This window comes from Chinchilla lanigera, unplaced genomic scaffold, assembly GCF_000276665.1.
Source record: "Chinchilla lanigera isolate Chin_1 unplaced genomic scaffold, ChiLan1.0 scaffold00094, whole genome shotgun sequence".
NCBI lineage: Eukaryota > Metazoa > Chordata > Mammalia > Rodentia > Chinchillidae > Chinchilla > Chinchilla lanigera.
Genome location: NW_004955495.1, coordinates 829231 through 846603, shown reverse-complemented (window position 1 = coordinate 846603; position 17373 = coordinate 829231). Strand labels below are relative to the sequence as shown.

General features: G+C 40.2%; 1 protein-coding gene across 1 annotated transcript; it reads left to right on the top strand.

Moving 5' to 3' along the window:
- Positions 1 to 4227: 4227 nt before the first annotated feature.
- LOC102021565 (zinc finger protein 699) lies at positions 4228 to 14477 on the top strand. Its single transcript, XM_005405565.2, has 6 exons — positions 4228 to 5024; positions 6694 to 6746; positions 7831 to 7957; positions 11384 to 11494; positions 11864 to 12053; positions 12360 to 14477. Exons 1-6 carry the CDS (start codon positions 4982 to 4984, stop codon positions 13789 to 13791), a joined length of 1956 nt encoding a protein of 651 aa, XP_005405622.1. The 5' UTR covers positions 4228 to 4981; the 3' UTR covers positions 13792 to 14477.
- The last annotated feature ends 2896 nt before the right edge of the window (positions 14478 to 17373 follow it).

Genomic DNA, 17373 nt, shown 5'->3' with positions numbered 1-17373 from the left:
AAAAAGCTTTCTTTTGCCTTCAGTTGGTTCCTGTCAGCCAACCCCTCTTTGCCTTTAAATGAAAAGATTCCAGTTCTATTTTTTTTTCTTTTTGAGACAGGGTCTTGCTCTTGAGTTCAGGCTGGCCCTGAGCTCACTTTGTAGCCCAGGATGGTCTCGAACTCACAGCAACCCTCCTGCCTCAGCCTCCTGAGTGCTGGGATTACACCATGCCCGGCTAGATCCCAGTTCTAAACTCACAAGTCAATTGACCTGGACTCAACTTCCTAGAGGTTCAGAAACTTGTTTACCCTCTTTGAAGATGCCCTCATAGCTGACCTTGCTAGTTGCTCAACAAAAAATAGCACTGCACTTCTGATTAATGATACTGGAGCTGTCAGCTGGAAAGACATAAAAGCTCTGGCAGAAACTGGCTACAAAGTATCTGGGGAAGAGGCTCTCTCTACAGTCCCAACCTCAGGAATTCCAGATGTAACCGGAATTCAACTTGTTTTTTAATAAATAACAACATGTGGCTTCAAAGATGCTGTTTCAGACTGTCAGCCCCTGGGAGCACACAGTGGCCTACCTGTACAAATACTTGCATCCAGTTACTAAGGGCTGCTCCCCCATTTTGCCTCCATGCTTTAATAGCCACTGTCCTTCTGATCAAAAGACTGACAAGTTCACCTTAGGCCAAGATCTGACTGTCCATGTGCCACATTCTGTGCTGGGTTTACATTACTGACTTTTCAAGACCTGGATCATCTAGTACCAAGGCCTTGCCTGACTATCGTGGTGGCAGACCACTCAATCCTGCTATGTACCTGCCCACCAAGCTGGGCCCACCAGACCATGACTGCCTGGAACTGACTGATGAACTATTCTTGAGCCAACCAGACTTAAGAACGAACCCCCTGGCAGATACTGAGTACACTGTGATTATGGATGGAAGTAGCTCTGTTAGGAGTGGAGTCCAACAGGCTAGATATGCTATGGTCACCTTGGACAAACTTATTTTAGGTGAGACGCTCCCACAGGGATGATCTGTTCCACTGTTTGCCAATGATGCCAAACTTGTGCTCAAAACAATCCAGTCCAAAGTTCTAAGCCCCCCTCTGGGGATCCAACTGACCAAAATATCACCCCTTAGAAAGAACTGAAGTAAAGCCTTATAAAGGCTACAGATATCTACTGGTGCTTATACGCACCTAGTCACACTGGCTCAAGATATTCCCTATCTGCATTGAGAAGATAACAGAAATTTGTAAGATCCTGTTGTAAGAAATCATCCCTAGATATGGCCTACCCTTGATTATTAGCAATGATAATGGGCCTGCGTTTGTAGCAGAGATAATTCAAAACTGGCAGAGCTATACAATATATAGAGCACAACGCTCTAAAAAGTTAAGGAAACAGTGTGTAACCAGCTACAAACACCTATTCCAGAGTTAAAAGAGCCAATCCAGACAATTGCTGGAGTGTTTTCCGGGGTCAGACAGCTCCTCTTAAGCTCACTCTGAAGATACTACGTACTCAAAGCCCTTCTCTGGGCTACGTACTCAAAGCTATGCATCACAGTGACCAGCCATTTCTAAGAGACAGGAGCAATTGGTGCACAATGACCAGTCCACACACAGCTGAAACTTGAGGACACCATTCACAGGATTGCTCCATAGCTCTATGCATTGTTCCCCTTGATTTTTGTGCCTTTTCAGGCTGCTTACCCAAGCCCTTGCTTCAGTTTACATGTATATTTGATATTGTATTTTGCCTTTAACTCTATGGATGATTGCCCTGAAAGAATAGAAAATAACCAGTAAGGCTCTTACAAATGACAAAGATTTGACAAGTGTCCAAGGCACATTGGACACTCCTAGATCAGATTAACTCCTTCACTCCCTCATCAGACTCAATTTAGGGAGAAACCCTATAATAAGGGAAACAAACCATAAACTCCTGGTGGGAAAACTTTCAGTCTTGGGGACCTTGGCTAGGGGCCATCCTTAAGACCACTGACAGCCCTAATGTTATTGCTTCTGTTTGGACCTTGTCTCAAAAGATCACATGTAATGTGGCCAGGTAACAGTTCCCGTTACAGTTCTTGTTACCACTGGCTCCCAGAAACAGCTGGTCACTATGATGCATATTTTAAGAACCAGTCAGTAACTGCCAAATACTCTGCTTCTCTATTTCCTGCATGCTTATCCCATATAAACCCCAAACTACCAAGGATCAGGGCCTGATATTTTGGGAATGATTCCAATCAGCGCCCACTGATGTAAAATAAATGTGTCTTCAAATCCTGGGTGACCCTATGTGACAAAGAGGAAGAGAAAAACAGCTTCCAATGGCAAAAGAGAAGAATGGGTGCCAAGAATCAAGACTTGGTGGGTGTTAGGTGCTGGTCTATCATTAAATGTAACAAAAGCAAAACTATATGTCGACCCTTGTCCTAGTGCAATGGCAAGCAGAAACACTGAAGTGACACCCAAGCTTTGGAGGCAGTTTTATTTACCTCAATGGGCACTGATTGAAATCATTCAAGGCCCTGATCTCTGGTGGAATAGGGCTTAGATTGGGTAAGCAAGCAGGAAGTAGAGAGGCAGAATGGCTTGTCAACTGGGGATTGGTTCTTACAATATGCAACAGAGTGACCAGCTATGCATCACAGTGACCAGCCATTTCTAAGAGACAGGAGCAATCGGATCTGGAACAGGAACAATTACCTGGCAACTAACAAACTGGCTGGGGGGCATTTTCTGCTACACTAGTTATGGATTTATTACCTCTATTGCAAAGTTGCACTTTTTGCCTGTTCCTTGATAATGGAGCTGGGCCTTATAACTGTTTCTCCTTTACCAGTTACAACTGTGGGATACCGGAAGACAAAGGAAGAGCAAGAAGCTTCCTTTCCACGTCTCACTGTGATCGCTTGCCAGACTCCTGGGGAGGGCATTTCCCCTCAACTTTGCTCCCTATAGGTTCTCTAATGCTAGGTTCCTGCAAGGCTCAACATTTAGATGTTGCAAGCTTTCTCCAGAACTCAAGTTGGGCAGTGGTGGCATATTCCAAGTTTCCATATCCTTGAGTTTCTGCACTAACCCTGATTATTATAGTCCACATCTTTTCCTTAGAAATGTGGGGTACACCCTGCTCCAGGTGAGCTGCCTACTCAAACTTCCTCTCCTGAAGTCAGCAGCAAACAAATGAGTTGGCTTCCTCCAGAAAAACGGCCTGTCTGGATCTTAACAACTTGGGTTATACATTGCTGGGGGGAAGACAAAGTAGTGCAACCTCTTGGAAAAATACATTGGTTGTTTCTTAGGGAGCTAAAATATACTATCATAGTTAACTGCAAGGTCAATTTGAGTAAGAAATGCCTAGTGGATTAGTTTAGCACGTTTCTGCCTGTTTCTGGATGATGGACTTAGTGACGCAGGAAGACCCATCCTGAATGTGGGTTGTACCAACCAATAGTCTTGTAGCCTGGATGGAATAAAAAGGGAAAGAAGAAGCAAGTCTGCCCTTTTGCTTTTACAGAGTAGCTCCAGTCTTCACCATAGCATTTGGATGTTTGTAGAAGCTTCCAGCATAGACTCTAGCTTTCTGATGCAGATCCTTCAGTTTTCCAATATGGACTCACACCAGGCTCTGTAGAGAGCACCAGGACTTCGACTTTTGACCGGATCCTCCAGCTCTCCAGCACATAGACAGCCCTTTTGCATTCTTCCACACCTGACTCTGCAGATGGCCGTTGTAAACTTACTTTGAAGGCATTATGTGTAATGAAATAAGCCAGCTGTAAAGGGACAAATAAGGTACAATTCCTTTTATATGAAGAGGACTCTAATAAGACCGAAAGTAAGATGTTAGGTGCTAGTAGTTTGAGGCTAGGGGTATGGAGACTTGGTGTTTCATAGCCCCGAATTTCAGTATGAGAATACAAAAATGTTCTGGAGCTGGAAGGAGGTGATAGTTATACGATATGAATGTATTTATAGCCCAAAACTGTAGTTAAACATGGTTAAAATGGTAATTTTTGCTATATACATTTTACTACTAAAAGCCCCATGTGTGAATATTTATGGCAGTTTTATTCATAAAAGCTGAAAACAACCCAAATCGATTGGACATCCGCTTCTTTGGCCCAGGAGGACCTGGACGGGGAAATCCTAACCTTAGGTCTCTCTTAAGCCCTGCCCCTCGCCCTGGGCCCATGCTAACCCCGCCCCTTGGAGTATTAAGAAGCCACACCCCTAGGCCTCCACTGGTTTTACCCGCACTTTTCAGGCTGAGCCAATCAAACCCCACCGCTTCTTCTGGACCCACCCCAGCCTCATCCACAGTTCTGCTTTTTCCTCTAGCTCCAACCCCTTCTTCCAGTTTAACAATAACTCACAACCTCCAGACCAACTCCCAATCCCTTCCAAAGCTGGCATTTCCCATCCCCGGGTGGACAGAATCAGCCTTCACCTTGCAGAGCCTCCCGGGCTACCCAAACCCCAGCACTGGAGGCCGAGGCCCCGCCCCTTCCGCCGTTCGCCCCCCGGGAGCCACAGGCAGACGCGTGGTTCTGCGCGTGCGCGAGACGCCGTCTTGTCACCTTGCGTCTGCGGCAGCCATGTCACCTTGCGTCTCTGTGCGCATCTGAAGTAAATTTTTGCCTCAGTTTGTAACCTGGCCTCACCCCGTCCATCTCCCAGGGCCTGAAGGCAGAGGGGTGGGCCTGGGGGTCAGTGATCACAGGGCTCTTTCTCGGCGCTCCCCGCCCGGATCCTCTCGGCCTCCTTTCCCTGCGGTCTCCTGTGAGCCTCGTCAGCGCCGCCCGCGGCCCCCTCCACCCGACCACTGCCTCGGGGACTCGGGCGCGACCCGAGCGGGGGAGCAGGCTCAAACCGGAGGGCCGCTGTCGTATTTAATTAGTCTCCAAACGCATGCTGTGGTCTCCGTGCAGAAAGGGAAGGCATCTCTGCTTTGGAGCCAGGGGACGAGAGTCTCCATGCCGCTGTCGCTGCGCGGGTCCCCGGATTTCTGCACGCTGGGTGAGCTCGGTCCCGCCTCCTCTGTCGCTGTGCGTTGCGTAGCGTTAATCTCTGAATGTTCCTCTGCCTGCGGTCCTCAGCTCGGCACACTGTATTCAGACATACTGTGTAACCCGCCTTCTTGCCAAGTGCATTCTATGTTTAATAAAACGAGACATTTTAGTCACTTATCTATAGGTTCTTAAGTTTTACACAGAAAATTTGCCTGGTTTCCACTGTGTCCTTTTTAGTGCTTGCACTGTACATTTTTTAAAAAAAAAAGTTTAATTTCTCCACTGCATCTGTCAGGATTTTCAGCTGGATGGAAAATAGTCTATAGTTTACATCGTAGCCTTGTTTTGGATTCAGAGGCAGCTGATCTTATCTGCTATCACTATTAAATAGGATGTTTCCATTAAAAATAAACCAAAACAAAACATTTTTTCTCTTTCAGTCTTTCTAGTGCCCCGACCCCCAGGATTGACCCCGGGGTGCTCTACTACTGAGCTACATGCTTAGCTCTTTTTATTTTAAATTTTGAGACAGCATCGCACCAAGTTGCCCAAGTTGCCTTTGAATTTGTGATCCTCCTGCTTTCCTTCACTTCCCCCTGGAGCTGGGATTACAGGTGTAACAGAGCTTCAGATACCAGTACCAAGAATGACGCAGATCAAGTGTTCTGCTGTGATTGTGCCGTAGAGGCAAATTTAGCATGTAAATCACAGCAAAAGGAGTCTGTTCAGCCTCCTTCGTATGGAATTTAAAAGGTTGATGCTCTTTTTCAGAAAAAAGCAGCTCAAAGGAGGTGGGGGGATTGGCTAGGGGCTGAACAGTAATGGCTGTTAGCTCAGCAAAGGGTCCAGAAATTAGGAATATTGGGAGCGAAGCCCCGAGAAGCCTAGTGTATGAATAAATTAGTGCTTCCTTGGATTTGAAATAGGAAGTATATATTCTTATGGTTAAAGGCACTCTTGGTACATTTTTTGCTTTTTATTATCTTAGGCAAATTGACAGCCCCAGTTTTTTAGACTGCAGTTAATTTAATTCCAAAATGTCACTCTTATCCCTTTTCTTTGTGGCATTGCGGATTGAACTTAGGGTCTTTACTCTGAGCTCTGTTTATAGCCCTTTTTTATTTTTTAATTTGAGACAGGGTCTCACTAAATTGATAAAGTTGGCCAGGCTGGATTTGAACTATTGATCCTCCTGCCTCAGCCTCCCAGAATGCTGGGAGCACAGCCATGTGCCCCCGTACCTGGCTTTAACTTTTTCTTTTTGATCAGCAAGGATCAAAGCATTGTTTTCTGGCTCTAAGGGGGAGATAAGGTTGCTCTATCTTCCTTCCTTCTTTCTTTTTTTTTTTTTGAGACAGCATCTTATTAGGTAGTTTAGGCTGATCTTGAACTCACTAGGTAGCCCAGGCTGCCCTCAAACTCGGGGTAATTCTCTTGCCTCAGCCTCCTGAGTGCCGAGATGACAGGTACAACCACACCTGGCTTGCTCCATTTTTATACATACAAAATCAGCTTGTGTTTTCTTGGGCATCTTGGTATGTTTTGAGGAAAGTCATGTTCCTAATGGTGTGCTGCAGCATCCAGGCTCATAAGCGTGGGTACTTTGGGGAGGTTAGATTGTCATGCTGGCTGCTAGTTGCTTATAATTTTTCAGTGTCCTGCTTTTCTTCATAAAGGGTACATGGAGAAAGCAAGAAGAGCTGCTGGGTTACAGAAAACTATGATACAGGTAAGTGAAAGAAAGTAATTCTCCAAAAGAATACTTCCCTTCCATTAGCTATCTTTTTAGTTGTAGTGCCTTGATAGGGCATGGAGCTCTGTACCTTTTCCTACCATACCATCCATCAACCATCTCTTTGGTTGTTATCTACATGTTAAATAAGCCAATAAACATTAAGGATTTTCTTGAGGTCTATCTGTCCTCTCAGCACATTAATTGAACTCAGGGAAGGGGTGGTATGGGCCCTGATATATAGCTGCTTTGTCAGAAGTATAGGTGACAATCTACTACTTACAATTGACCTCCCAGCTCAGGGGTAGTTTTGAGCCCTCAGCCCATGAGATGATGCTATCTCCAGGTAAGTAGTGTCAGAACTGAATTTCATTAAAGGACATGCAGCTGATGTTCACTAGAGAAGTGCTTGGAGTGTGCATTAATCAGTTTCCTATCACTGGGACAAAATATCCTACATTTGCAATTTAAAGGAGGAGAAGTTTATTTTGGTTCACAGTTTCAGTGGGTTTAGTCCATTGTTGGCTCCAAGGCAGAAGCAGCATGGCAGAAGAAAGCTGTTCACTGTATGGTGGCCAGGAGGTAGAGAAGAGGGGAGCCAGGAATGAGAATGTACCATTCCAAGTGATTCCCCAGGGACCCAGCCCTTCTGACCAGGCTTCATTTCTGGAAATGATTCTTTTGGGGAACATTTTAGATCTAAACTATAACAGAGTATGTGGGAAAATTCCTCACATAGCAGGTGTGAGAAGCATTCTGTATTCTAGCAAGTGACTGAATAAGAGAGTAGGAAAATCATTTTGACTTTTCCTTTCTTGCTTATCAATCAATTGCTGAGAGAGAAATTTAGTGCTGTAGAAGCATAGAAGCTATAAGAAAGGATTTTATCAATAAAGAAATATGTATGGGTAGGAAGGGAAAGAGATAGTTACTGAGTCCCAAAGTAGATATTGGAGACCACAGAATCTTCTCAACATCCTTTAAATTATTTCTTAGTCCCCAGTATTATCACCATTCTCCATCCTCTTGTGTACACTGGAGGACTGGTGACTTCCTGAACAGAATTTGTGGGATCTTTTAGGACTTAGTGACCTTTGAAGATGTGGCAGTATACTTTACCAAAGAGGAATGGGCTTTGCTGGATCTTATTCAGAGGGACCTCTACAGAGATGTGATGCTAGAAACCTTCCAGAACCTGGCCTCACTAGGTAAGAATGGCACTATTTGTTCACATAGTTGTTTGGATAACAGTTTTATCTTACTGATTGACCTTGTTCTACGATTTGGGCTGAGGAATGGGAATTAATTGGTAAAAAATGTGATCACTGATTCCAATGTCTGTAACAGTCTAGAAGTTTCAATAAGAAAATAAACATTGATGTAATTACTTTTTGTTTTTCTTGTGGTTAAAAACTTGAGGTTTATTAAGTGTTGAAAGTGTGGGCATTTAAGAGTCACACTGGGGTACAGGAAGCTCATTTGAGATCTTCTGAGGATTTTACTGGTGTGAACACCGTTTGCCCAAAGACCACTAGCAACACACCTATAGTTAAACATGTTTGGTTTATTTCACAGTGCATTGTGGGAGAGCATCCCTCATTGAGAATTGTAGGGCATCTTAGTAAGAGGGTGTTGGAAAATACCTATTACAGGATTTGTGCTTTGTTTGGGTGATTTGGGGATGACTCTATGGAAGCAGACTATTATTTTCTTAGACCTTCTGCAACAGAATATTATACACTGGTGGTTAAGAACTACAGAAATTTACTCTGTGATGTTTCTGAATGCTGGAAGTCTAAAATCAAGGTGTCAGCTGGACTATGTTTTCTTTGAAGGCTCTAGGGAAAATGTCTATCCCTTCTGTTACTGGCTTCTGGTTGCAATTAGCAGTCCGTGGTGTTGTTTGACTTATAGATGGGTCACTCCAGTCTCTGCCTCCATCATCTTCTTTGCTGTGTACTTTTTCCAATCTCTCTCCTTAGAGCAACGTGTGTTATTGGATTTAGGACCCGCTCTAACCCTAAATAACCTCATTTGAACTTGATAATATTTGCAAAGATTTCTTTTTCTAAAGAGGGTAACATTCTGAGTTTCTGGGTGGACTTTTTTTTATTAATAGAGTTTAATTTTTAGAGTAGTTTCAGGTTCATGGCAAGATTGAGTGTAAAGTAGATTTCCTATATAGCCTCTGCCTTCTGTCAGCATTTCATACCCACACACCCCAATGGTAAATTTATTACAGTTGATGAACTCACATTGACACATCATCCCCCAGTGTTCATTGTTAATATTAGGGTTCACACGTAGCGTTATACATTCTGTGGCTTTGGGAAAATGTATAGGGAATGTATATACCATTATAATATCATACAGAGAAGTGTTACTGCTCTGGAAATCTTCTGTATTCCACCTGTTTATCCTTTATTTCTCTGTATCTATTTTCCAGCCACTGATCTGTACCCTGTCTCTATAGTTTTCCTTTTGCAGATTACCATACAGTTGGAATCATAAAGTATGTAGTTTTTTCAGATTGGCTGCTTTCACTTAGCAATATGCATCTAAATTTCCTCTTTATATTTTCATGCTTTGATAGATTACTTCTTTATAGTGCTAAATAATATTCTCATGTCTGGATGTACCACAGTTTATTTTTCATTTACCTACTGAAGGACAACTTGATTGCCTCCAAGTTTGGATGATGAATAAAACTGTCAAACATGTGGCATATATTTTTATGTGGATATAAGTTTACAGTTCCTTTGGGTAGCTACCAACCAACACAATTGATTTGCTGGATCATATATTAAGAGTGTATTTAATTATATAAGAAGCCCCAAACTGTCTTCCAGAGTGGCTATATTTTGCATTCTCTCCACAAGGAAGGAGAGTTCCTATTGCTCCACATTGTCACTAACATTTGCCAATGTTCTAGATTTTGGCTATTCTAGTAGGTGTTAGTGGTATGCTATTGTTTTAATTTGCAAGTTCTTGATGACTTGTGATATGGAGGATCTTAGGTGCTTATTTGTCATTTGTATATCTTCTTTGGTGAGGTATCTGTGTAGGTCTTTGGCTCATACTTTTAATCTGTTTTCTTATTGTTGAGCTTTAAGAGTTCTTTGTGTAAAAGAACAGGAAAATAGTCTCTTGTCAAATAAATCGCTTACAAATTTTTTTTTCAGGCTGTGGCTTGTCTTTTCAGTCTCTTCACAGAGCAGAAAATTTTAATTTTAATTAAGTCCTGTGTATCAAATCTTTGTTTCATGGGTCCTGTATTTTGGAGTTATAGCTACAAATCCAAGGTCATCTCAAGTTTTTCCTCTATCTTTTAATCTTATACTGTACATTTAAGTCTGTGATCCATTTTTTTTTTTTTTTTTTTGGTTTTTGGTTTTTCTCCGGTACCGGGAACTGAACTCACGACCTTGCGCTTGCAAGGCAGGCGCTTTGCCGCTGAGCTAAATCCCCAGCCCCCCTGTGATCCATTTTGAGTTAATGTTTGTGGAGATTTTTTTTTCATCAGTATGGTACTTGTTTCAGTACCATTAGTGGGGGAAAAAAAAAATCTATCTTTTTTCCATTGGATTGGTTTTGTTCTTTTTTCAAAAGATTAATTGACTCTATAGTCATCCCTTAGTCTTTACTATATTGGTTCCAGGACCCCATGCCATACCAACGTATATGGGTGCTCAAATCTCTTATTTAAAATGGTATGGTATTTGTATACAACATGTACATATCCTCTCATATACTTTAAATAATTTCTAGATGACTTAAGATACCTAATACAATGTTAAGTGCTAAGTTAATACTTATCAATACTTATTATACTTTATTCAGTAGGGAGTAATAACAAGAAAAAGAGAAGTCTATACATGTATGGTATTTTTCTGTGAATACTTTGATATGTGGTTGGTTGAATCCATGGATACAGAGGCATGGCTGTATTTATGTGGATCTATTTCTGACCTTCGCATTCAGTTTCATTGGTCTGTTGTGACATGGATTCTGGAAGTCCATTGTTCAATTTTAGGGGGACACTATATAAATTAGATGCTGACAGAAAGTAGAAGCAATTGTATAAGCAATGATGGGAAACCTTTTAGAGCTTTCAATAATAACAAGTGGCTACACCACACATGCCATAGATTTGCCATCACTGGTATAGAATATTTTGTTAGTTGTATAATGCCTTCTTTTTATCTGTCCTTCAACAGAATTATGAAGTGTTCTAATTTTGCTATCTTTTATCATGGTCTTAGAATAGCATTGTCCAAGGTTGGTCTTCTGTGATACTATTTATGCTCAACAGGAGAACAAGATGTCTTGGCTGTATCAGACTAGCTAGTAATAATATTGTGATTTAAGTGTGAATATCAGATTAATTCTGGGTCTTATTGTCTGCCTTTATTCCCTGACCTCAGTATTTTACTTTCTTTTTCTTTCTTTCTTTTCTTTTTCTTTTTAAAATTCTTTTATAGATTTGACATTGTGTTGCAGTTAAACTCACACATCTTTGGATGCACATCTTTAGAGTATCAAAAGATTAATGTTTTGGCCCTGTCTTATGGAAATGTTTGTGGCTTATGGTTCTTCATTGTTTTTCTTCATGATACATGTTTCCTCTTATGCAGGGTACCAGCTACCCACACCTCATCTGATCTCCCAGTGGAAACAAGAGGAGGACCTGCTGAGAGAAAAGGGAGGACTTATCCAGGACACTTGTATGGAGGAGCAAAAGGAAGGTAAGAACCCTTGGGAGAAACTCTTCTAGTTGGGAAAAAAATCAAATAGAAACAAAACAAAACCTTATAGGAGAATGCTGATCCCCCATAGATACCTCTGATTTCTATTTTTCTTTTTTATCATTCTTCTCACACTTTCCTTGTTCTAGCAAAAGACTTATTTTATTCTTTTAAAATTAGTATTGGGTAATTGGCATTTTATCCAATTCTTGTCTGTTTTGTACTCATAGTATTCTACTTATGTTACCATCTGTGTCAGTCTTCAGAGAGCAATTTCTTAATGAATTGCTTACTATTTTGTCCCATCTGTGTATTAAAATCAACCACACTGTTGAAAGTTCCTCGCTCATAGATGCCTTCACTTTTCAGTTTCAGGTTTTGAAACTGAACTCAATACTAATGAATTAGTTGCTCTTCAAGATATTGATGGAGAAAAAATATCCATGGAACAGAAAATAGTAAGATTCAAAAGAACTGGTTCCTGTTCCTTTGTTTTACATGAAAATTTGGAACCCCATGATGTTGATGAGCAGAATGGAAGCTGTAAGAGACATGTGAGGTGAGTGCCCTTTAGAACAGAGAAAGTGGTGTCTCAGGGGAGAATGTTAAAATGGCCTGAGATCTAAGAAGTGTATATATATAAACTTTTTGCCTCAAGTTATACTGAATGTAGAATATTTGACATGCGTACTTTAATTGTAAATAATTACCAGGAAAATCCCATGAGTCAAAAACTTGTTGACAGTATTGGCTAGTGTAGAACCTTCTGTGAAAACGCTCAGCTTATAAATTGACAGGAAAGAAAATATACTCACTGAAAGTTGTAAATATTCATTGCTAATGTTATGTCTTTTACTTTTAAAAGTCACATGGTGGAGAACGTCTATGAAGATCAGTGTGAACAAATTCCAAATCTTAATGTGCTCAGGAGAACTACTGAAGTAAAATCCTATGAATGTCATGAGTGTGGAAAGGCCTTCATGTTTCATTCATCTCTTAAGAATCACATCAAATCTCATACTGGAAGCAAACCCTACCAATGTCAGGAATGCGGGAAAGCCTTCCATTTTCTTGCTTGTTTTAAGAAGCATATAAAGACACCCACTGAAGAGAAGCCCTATGAATGTAAGGAATGTACTAAGGTCTTCAGGTGTTCCTCATTTTTCAGGGCACATATGAAGATTCACAGTGGAAAGACAAACTATGAATGCAAAGAATGTAGGAAAACTTTCAGTACTTCTTCATATCTCACAGAACATAAACGAATTCATAGTGGAGATAAGCCTTATGAGTGTAAAGAATGTGGGAAGACCTTTAGTTGTTCATCATCACTGTCCAAGCACAAAAGAATTCATAGTGGGGATAAGCCATATGAATGTAAGGAATGTGGGAAGGCCTTTAGTTCTTCCTCTCACCTTATAATACATATCAGAATTCACACTGGAGAGAAGCCTTATGAATGTAAAGAGTGTGGGAAGGCCTTCAGTGAGTCCTCAAAACTCACTGTACATGTGAGAACACACACTGGTGAGAAACCCTATAAATGTAAGGAATGTGGAAAAGCCTACAATTGCCCTTCCTCCTTGAGTGTCCATATGAGAAAACACACTGGAGAGAAACCGTATGAATGTCTAGAATGTGGGAAAACCTTCTATCTTCCCACTTCCCTGAATACACATGTAAAAAATCAAAGCAGAGAGAAACCCTATGAGTGTAAGGAATGTGGGAAGGCCTTCAGTTGTCCCTCATCCTTTAAAGCACATGTGAGAGATCATGCTGGAAAGGTTCAATATGAGTGTAAGGAATGTGGGAAGGTCTTTAGTCGTTCCTCATCCCTCACAGAGCATTTGAGAACTCACAGTGGAGAGAAGCCTTATCAATGTAAGGAATGTGGGAAAGCCTATATTAGTTCCTCCCATCTTACTGTTCATAGAAGAACTCATACTGGAGAGAAACCTTATGAATGTAAGAAGTGTGGGAAAGCCTTTATTTATTTTTCAGCCCTTAGAATCCACATGAGAACACACACTGGGGAAAAACCATATGAATGTAAGGAATGTGGGAAGGCATTTCGACATTCTTCATACCTTACTGTCCATGCAAGAATGCACACTGGAGAAAAGCCCTTTGAATGTGTGAAATGTGGAAAAGCCTTCAGTTGCCCCTCATCTTTTCGAAGACATGTGAGAAGCCACACAGGAGAGAAACCGTATGAATGCAAGGAATGTGGGAAAGCCTTTATCTGTCCAGCTTACTTTCGAAGACATGTGAAAATCCATGCTAGAGAAAATATATGAACATAAGGAATATGGGACTATGCAAGGATTTTCCTAATCTTAGGTAACTTGTGAAGTCTCATACCAGAGACACCCAATGAATGTAAGAAAGTAGGAGGTGGTCACTCATTCTTTCAAAGACTTGAAGTCACATATGTGAAACCCTGTGTATGTAAACCATATGGTAAAACCTTCTTGAACATCATTTCACTTATTGCATATAAGAAAATTCGTGATAGAAGGGATCACTTCCTCATTTTCAAAGCAGTCTGCTGACTCAGTGATTTTTACTGTTTTGAAATGACATTAAAGGTGATAAATTTACCTTTTCAGGTTTAGCTAGATACTTTTTAGTATGAGATGTGTTTCACATATAAGTGTTACTTACACATATAAGTGTTACTTACATGTGTAATGCTTATAACCACATATATGTGGTAACACATATATCATGTATAAGTGTTACTTACAGTTTTATAAAGCTTTTTAGACTTACGGGTTATTTGAAATGGATACAGTGAGTCCTTGACTTGCAAGCATTTGAATTGTGAACGTTTATAACTGTATAAGACTCACTTTGTTGGCCTACAAATTAATCCAACTTAAGAGCAATTCTGCTGGAATAGAACTTGTTTGTAAGTCAGGGACTTACTGTATGTATTTGGAGACAGGTTGTTGCTGGTCTTGAACTCCTGGGCTCAAGTAATCCTCCTTCAGCTTTCCAAGTAGCTAGGACTACAGGCACACATCACTGCCTGTCTGAAGGATAGTTTTTCATATACAGATGGGACAGTGGCCTTGTAAAAATTGTTTTCCAATTCTTACTGTTCTCTAAGTCTGAAGTTATATAGTTATAGTGTGGATACTGTGATTTTTGTTGACTTCTTTGGGGGTTCTGTGATGGCAGATACTAGAAGTTGCCTACCCAGTATTTCTTACTCCTCTTCCTCCTCCTCTTCCTTCTTTGTTTCTTCCTATTTTTAAACTAAGAAAACCTGTAGTTTTTGTTTTGCTTTTTGCTTTTGTAGGGATTGAACCTAGAGCCTTGTCAATGCCTGGCAAATGCTGTACCATTGAGCTACACCTTCAGCCCATTTTATTTTTAATTTTGAGATAGGAGCTTTCTAAGTTGCTCAGGCTGACCTCAAACTTAAAATCCTCCTCCCTCAACCTCCCATATAGCTGAGATTAGAGGCATGCATCACTGTTCTTGGATATAGTTTTTGAAAATATCAATTTTACTATCAAAAAGTTTTCATGTATAATATTACTTTTGCCAGATATTAATAAGTACAAAGATTTTGAAAGAGGATGGTCTCACCTGATACAATATTTTTATATTTTGTTCTCTGTTCTTGCCCATGGGTGGGATTTGAATCCAATATTTTGAGTTTAAAAATTGTGTTGTATTAATGGGGGTATGGTTAGGGACTTTACTTCCCAAAATCACTTTTTCCAGTTCCAGTTTACAGTTGTGTACAATAAGAGGTTGTAAGAGATTTGGAAGGCTTAAGAGATGAAGTCAGTTTTATCTGTGTAGGAGGCCTTTAACACAAGTAGATTCACAGTGGCCTAGTGAGACTCCAGTTTTCAGCTAAACTTTTTGTTGAACCTACTGATCCATACTTGCTTGAAACTGAACATTCATTAAGTACCTGACTTCAGTGTCCTCAGAGGCTATAGCTCCATAGACATCTCTATTAGCTTCTCCATCATGGCTCTACACAGCTTCTTGTATTTTCTGGCAGTCTTTGGCAGTGTCACTGTGGTCCCTCTGGCACATTAACTGCCTTCTTAGAGTTGGACCCCATTTGGGGATAGATTGTCATGTACACAGCCCAGTGCCATGATGATTTTGATCATGAGGAATGACACGTTTCTGCAAGCCTACTATGGTTTGAGAATCAAGTGGAGTTGGCAAGTGGATAGCATGGCAATTTGTGCTAGGTATAATTGAGACACTCATCAGAAGACATTACCCCATCTTAGTGGAGGAAGATTTTTTTTTTTATTGTAAAGAGAAAAATAAAAATTTCAAAATAAGATAATAGGAGGGTAAAAACGGTTACTACATTACATATTGTTATCTTTAAATTAGTTACTCAGGGTACAAGATATCAGCATTTAATTGCCCAAACAATATCAGCACAAGCCTCTTTTTTTCAATGAAATAAGAGAAATTAGTAGTGTAACTATTTTAACTATCATATATATATATTTTTCATTAAAAAATTTGTTTTTGCTTTTCCCTTCCTCCTTTTCTCCTTTCCCCCACCCCAGTTCCTCTTTCCTTTGCAGTTTCTTCCCAGTAACAGAGGAAGATTTTTATTTGATGTCTTGAAAGAGGGAAGATTTTACTGTCTTTTTATTTGAGATAAACACTAAAATTATTTTGAATAAATTTAGTTACCACCTTTTTCTATTTTTATCTCTTAAAAATAGGCCATTTCTCAATCACTTTTTGCTATTTTATTAAGTTATATTTTATTAAGGTATATATTAAGGCAGTATGCACAGAGTGCTAACCTGTGTACAGCTTGATGAAATTTTGCATATTTATACAGCATGGCAAACACATTTCCAGGACTTTAAGAAATTCATTCCTCTCCTTTCTCCATAACTTCAGAGAGGCAACTCAATTTTTACTCATTATAACTGATTAGATTTGCTTGTTCTTAGTTTCCAAATAAATGGTAAATTACAATGTGTATGTGTTTGGCTTCTTTTGCTCAATATAATGTCTAGTTTGTTTTGGAAACAGGGTCTCACTGTGTACTGCAGGCTGGCCTTGAGCTCATTTTTGAAGTCCAGGCTGGCCTCAAATTCATGGCAACTCTCTTGTCTCAGCCTTCTGAGTGCTGGGATTATAAGCCCACTTGGCTAATTTGTGTTTTAAGTCTTTTAATTCATGTATGCATTTATTTCTCTTGGTATGTGCTACACATGGAGGGATATAATCACTAACATCATGTGTACTTTTGGTTAGTATTCCAGATTTAAATTTTTTTTGTGTGTCTTTTTGAGACAGAGTCTCGCTGTGCAGCTCAGGCTGGCCTTGAGCTCACTTTGTAGCACAGGCTGGTCTCAAACTGAAAATGACCCTCCTGCTGCAGCCTACCGACTGCTGGGATTACAAGTGTGTGCCACCACACCTGGCTCAGATTTTAAATTTTTTGATTCCACCTATAATTCCCAAAACTCCACCAAAATTTTAGTTGTTCCATATTCCTGGCCAACACTGTAATTTTGGCTATTTAGCACAAGGTGCAGTGATAATTGTTTGTGGTTTTAGTTTGGATTAACTGGTATGTGTTGATTTTTAGTTTGTGTGTGTGTTTACTGGGTATTTAAGTATCTTTATAAGGGCACATATATGAAACATTTTACTTGTTTTATTGAAGTTTTCCACCTGCTTACTTGTCCTTTATTATATGTGCATGTTTCTTTATGTCTAGATACATAAATGTTTATACATGTCTACATATAAAGGATATGTATAATTTTATATATACATATATAGCAGATAATTTTTCCAGTCTGTAATTTTTACTGTCCATTTTGTGAGCTATAAAGGCACTCATGATTCCACTACTAAAAATTCTT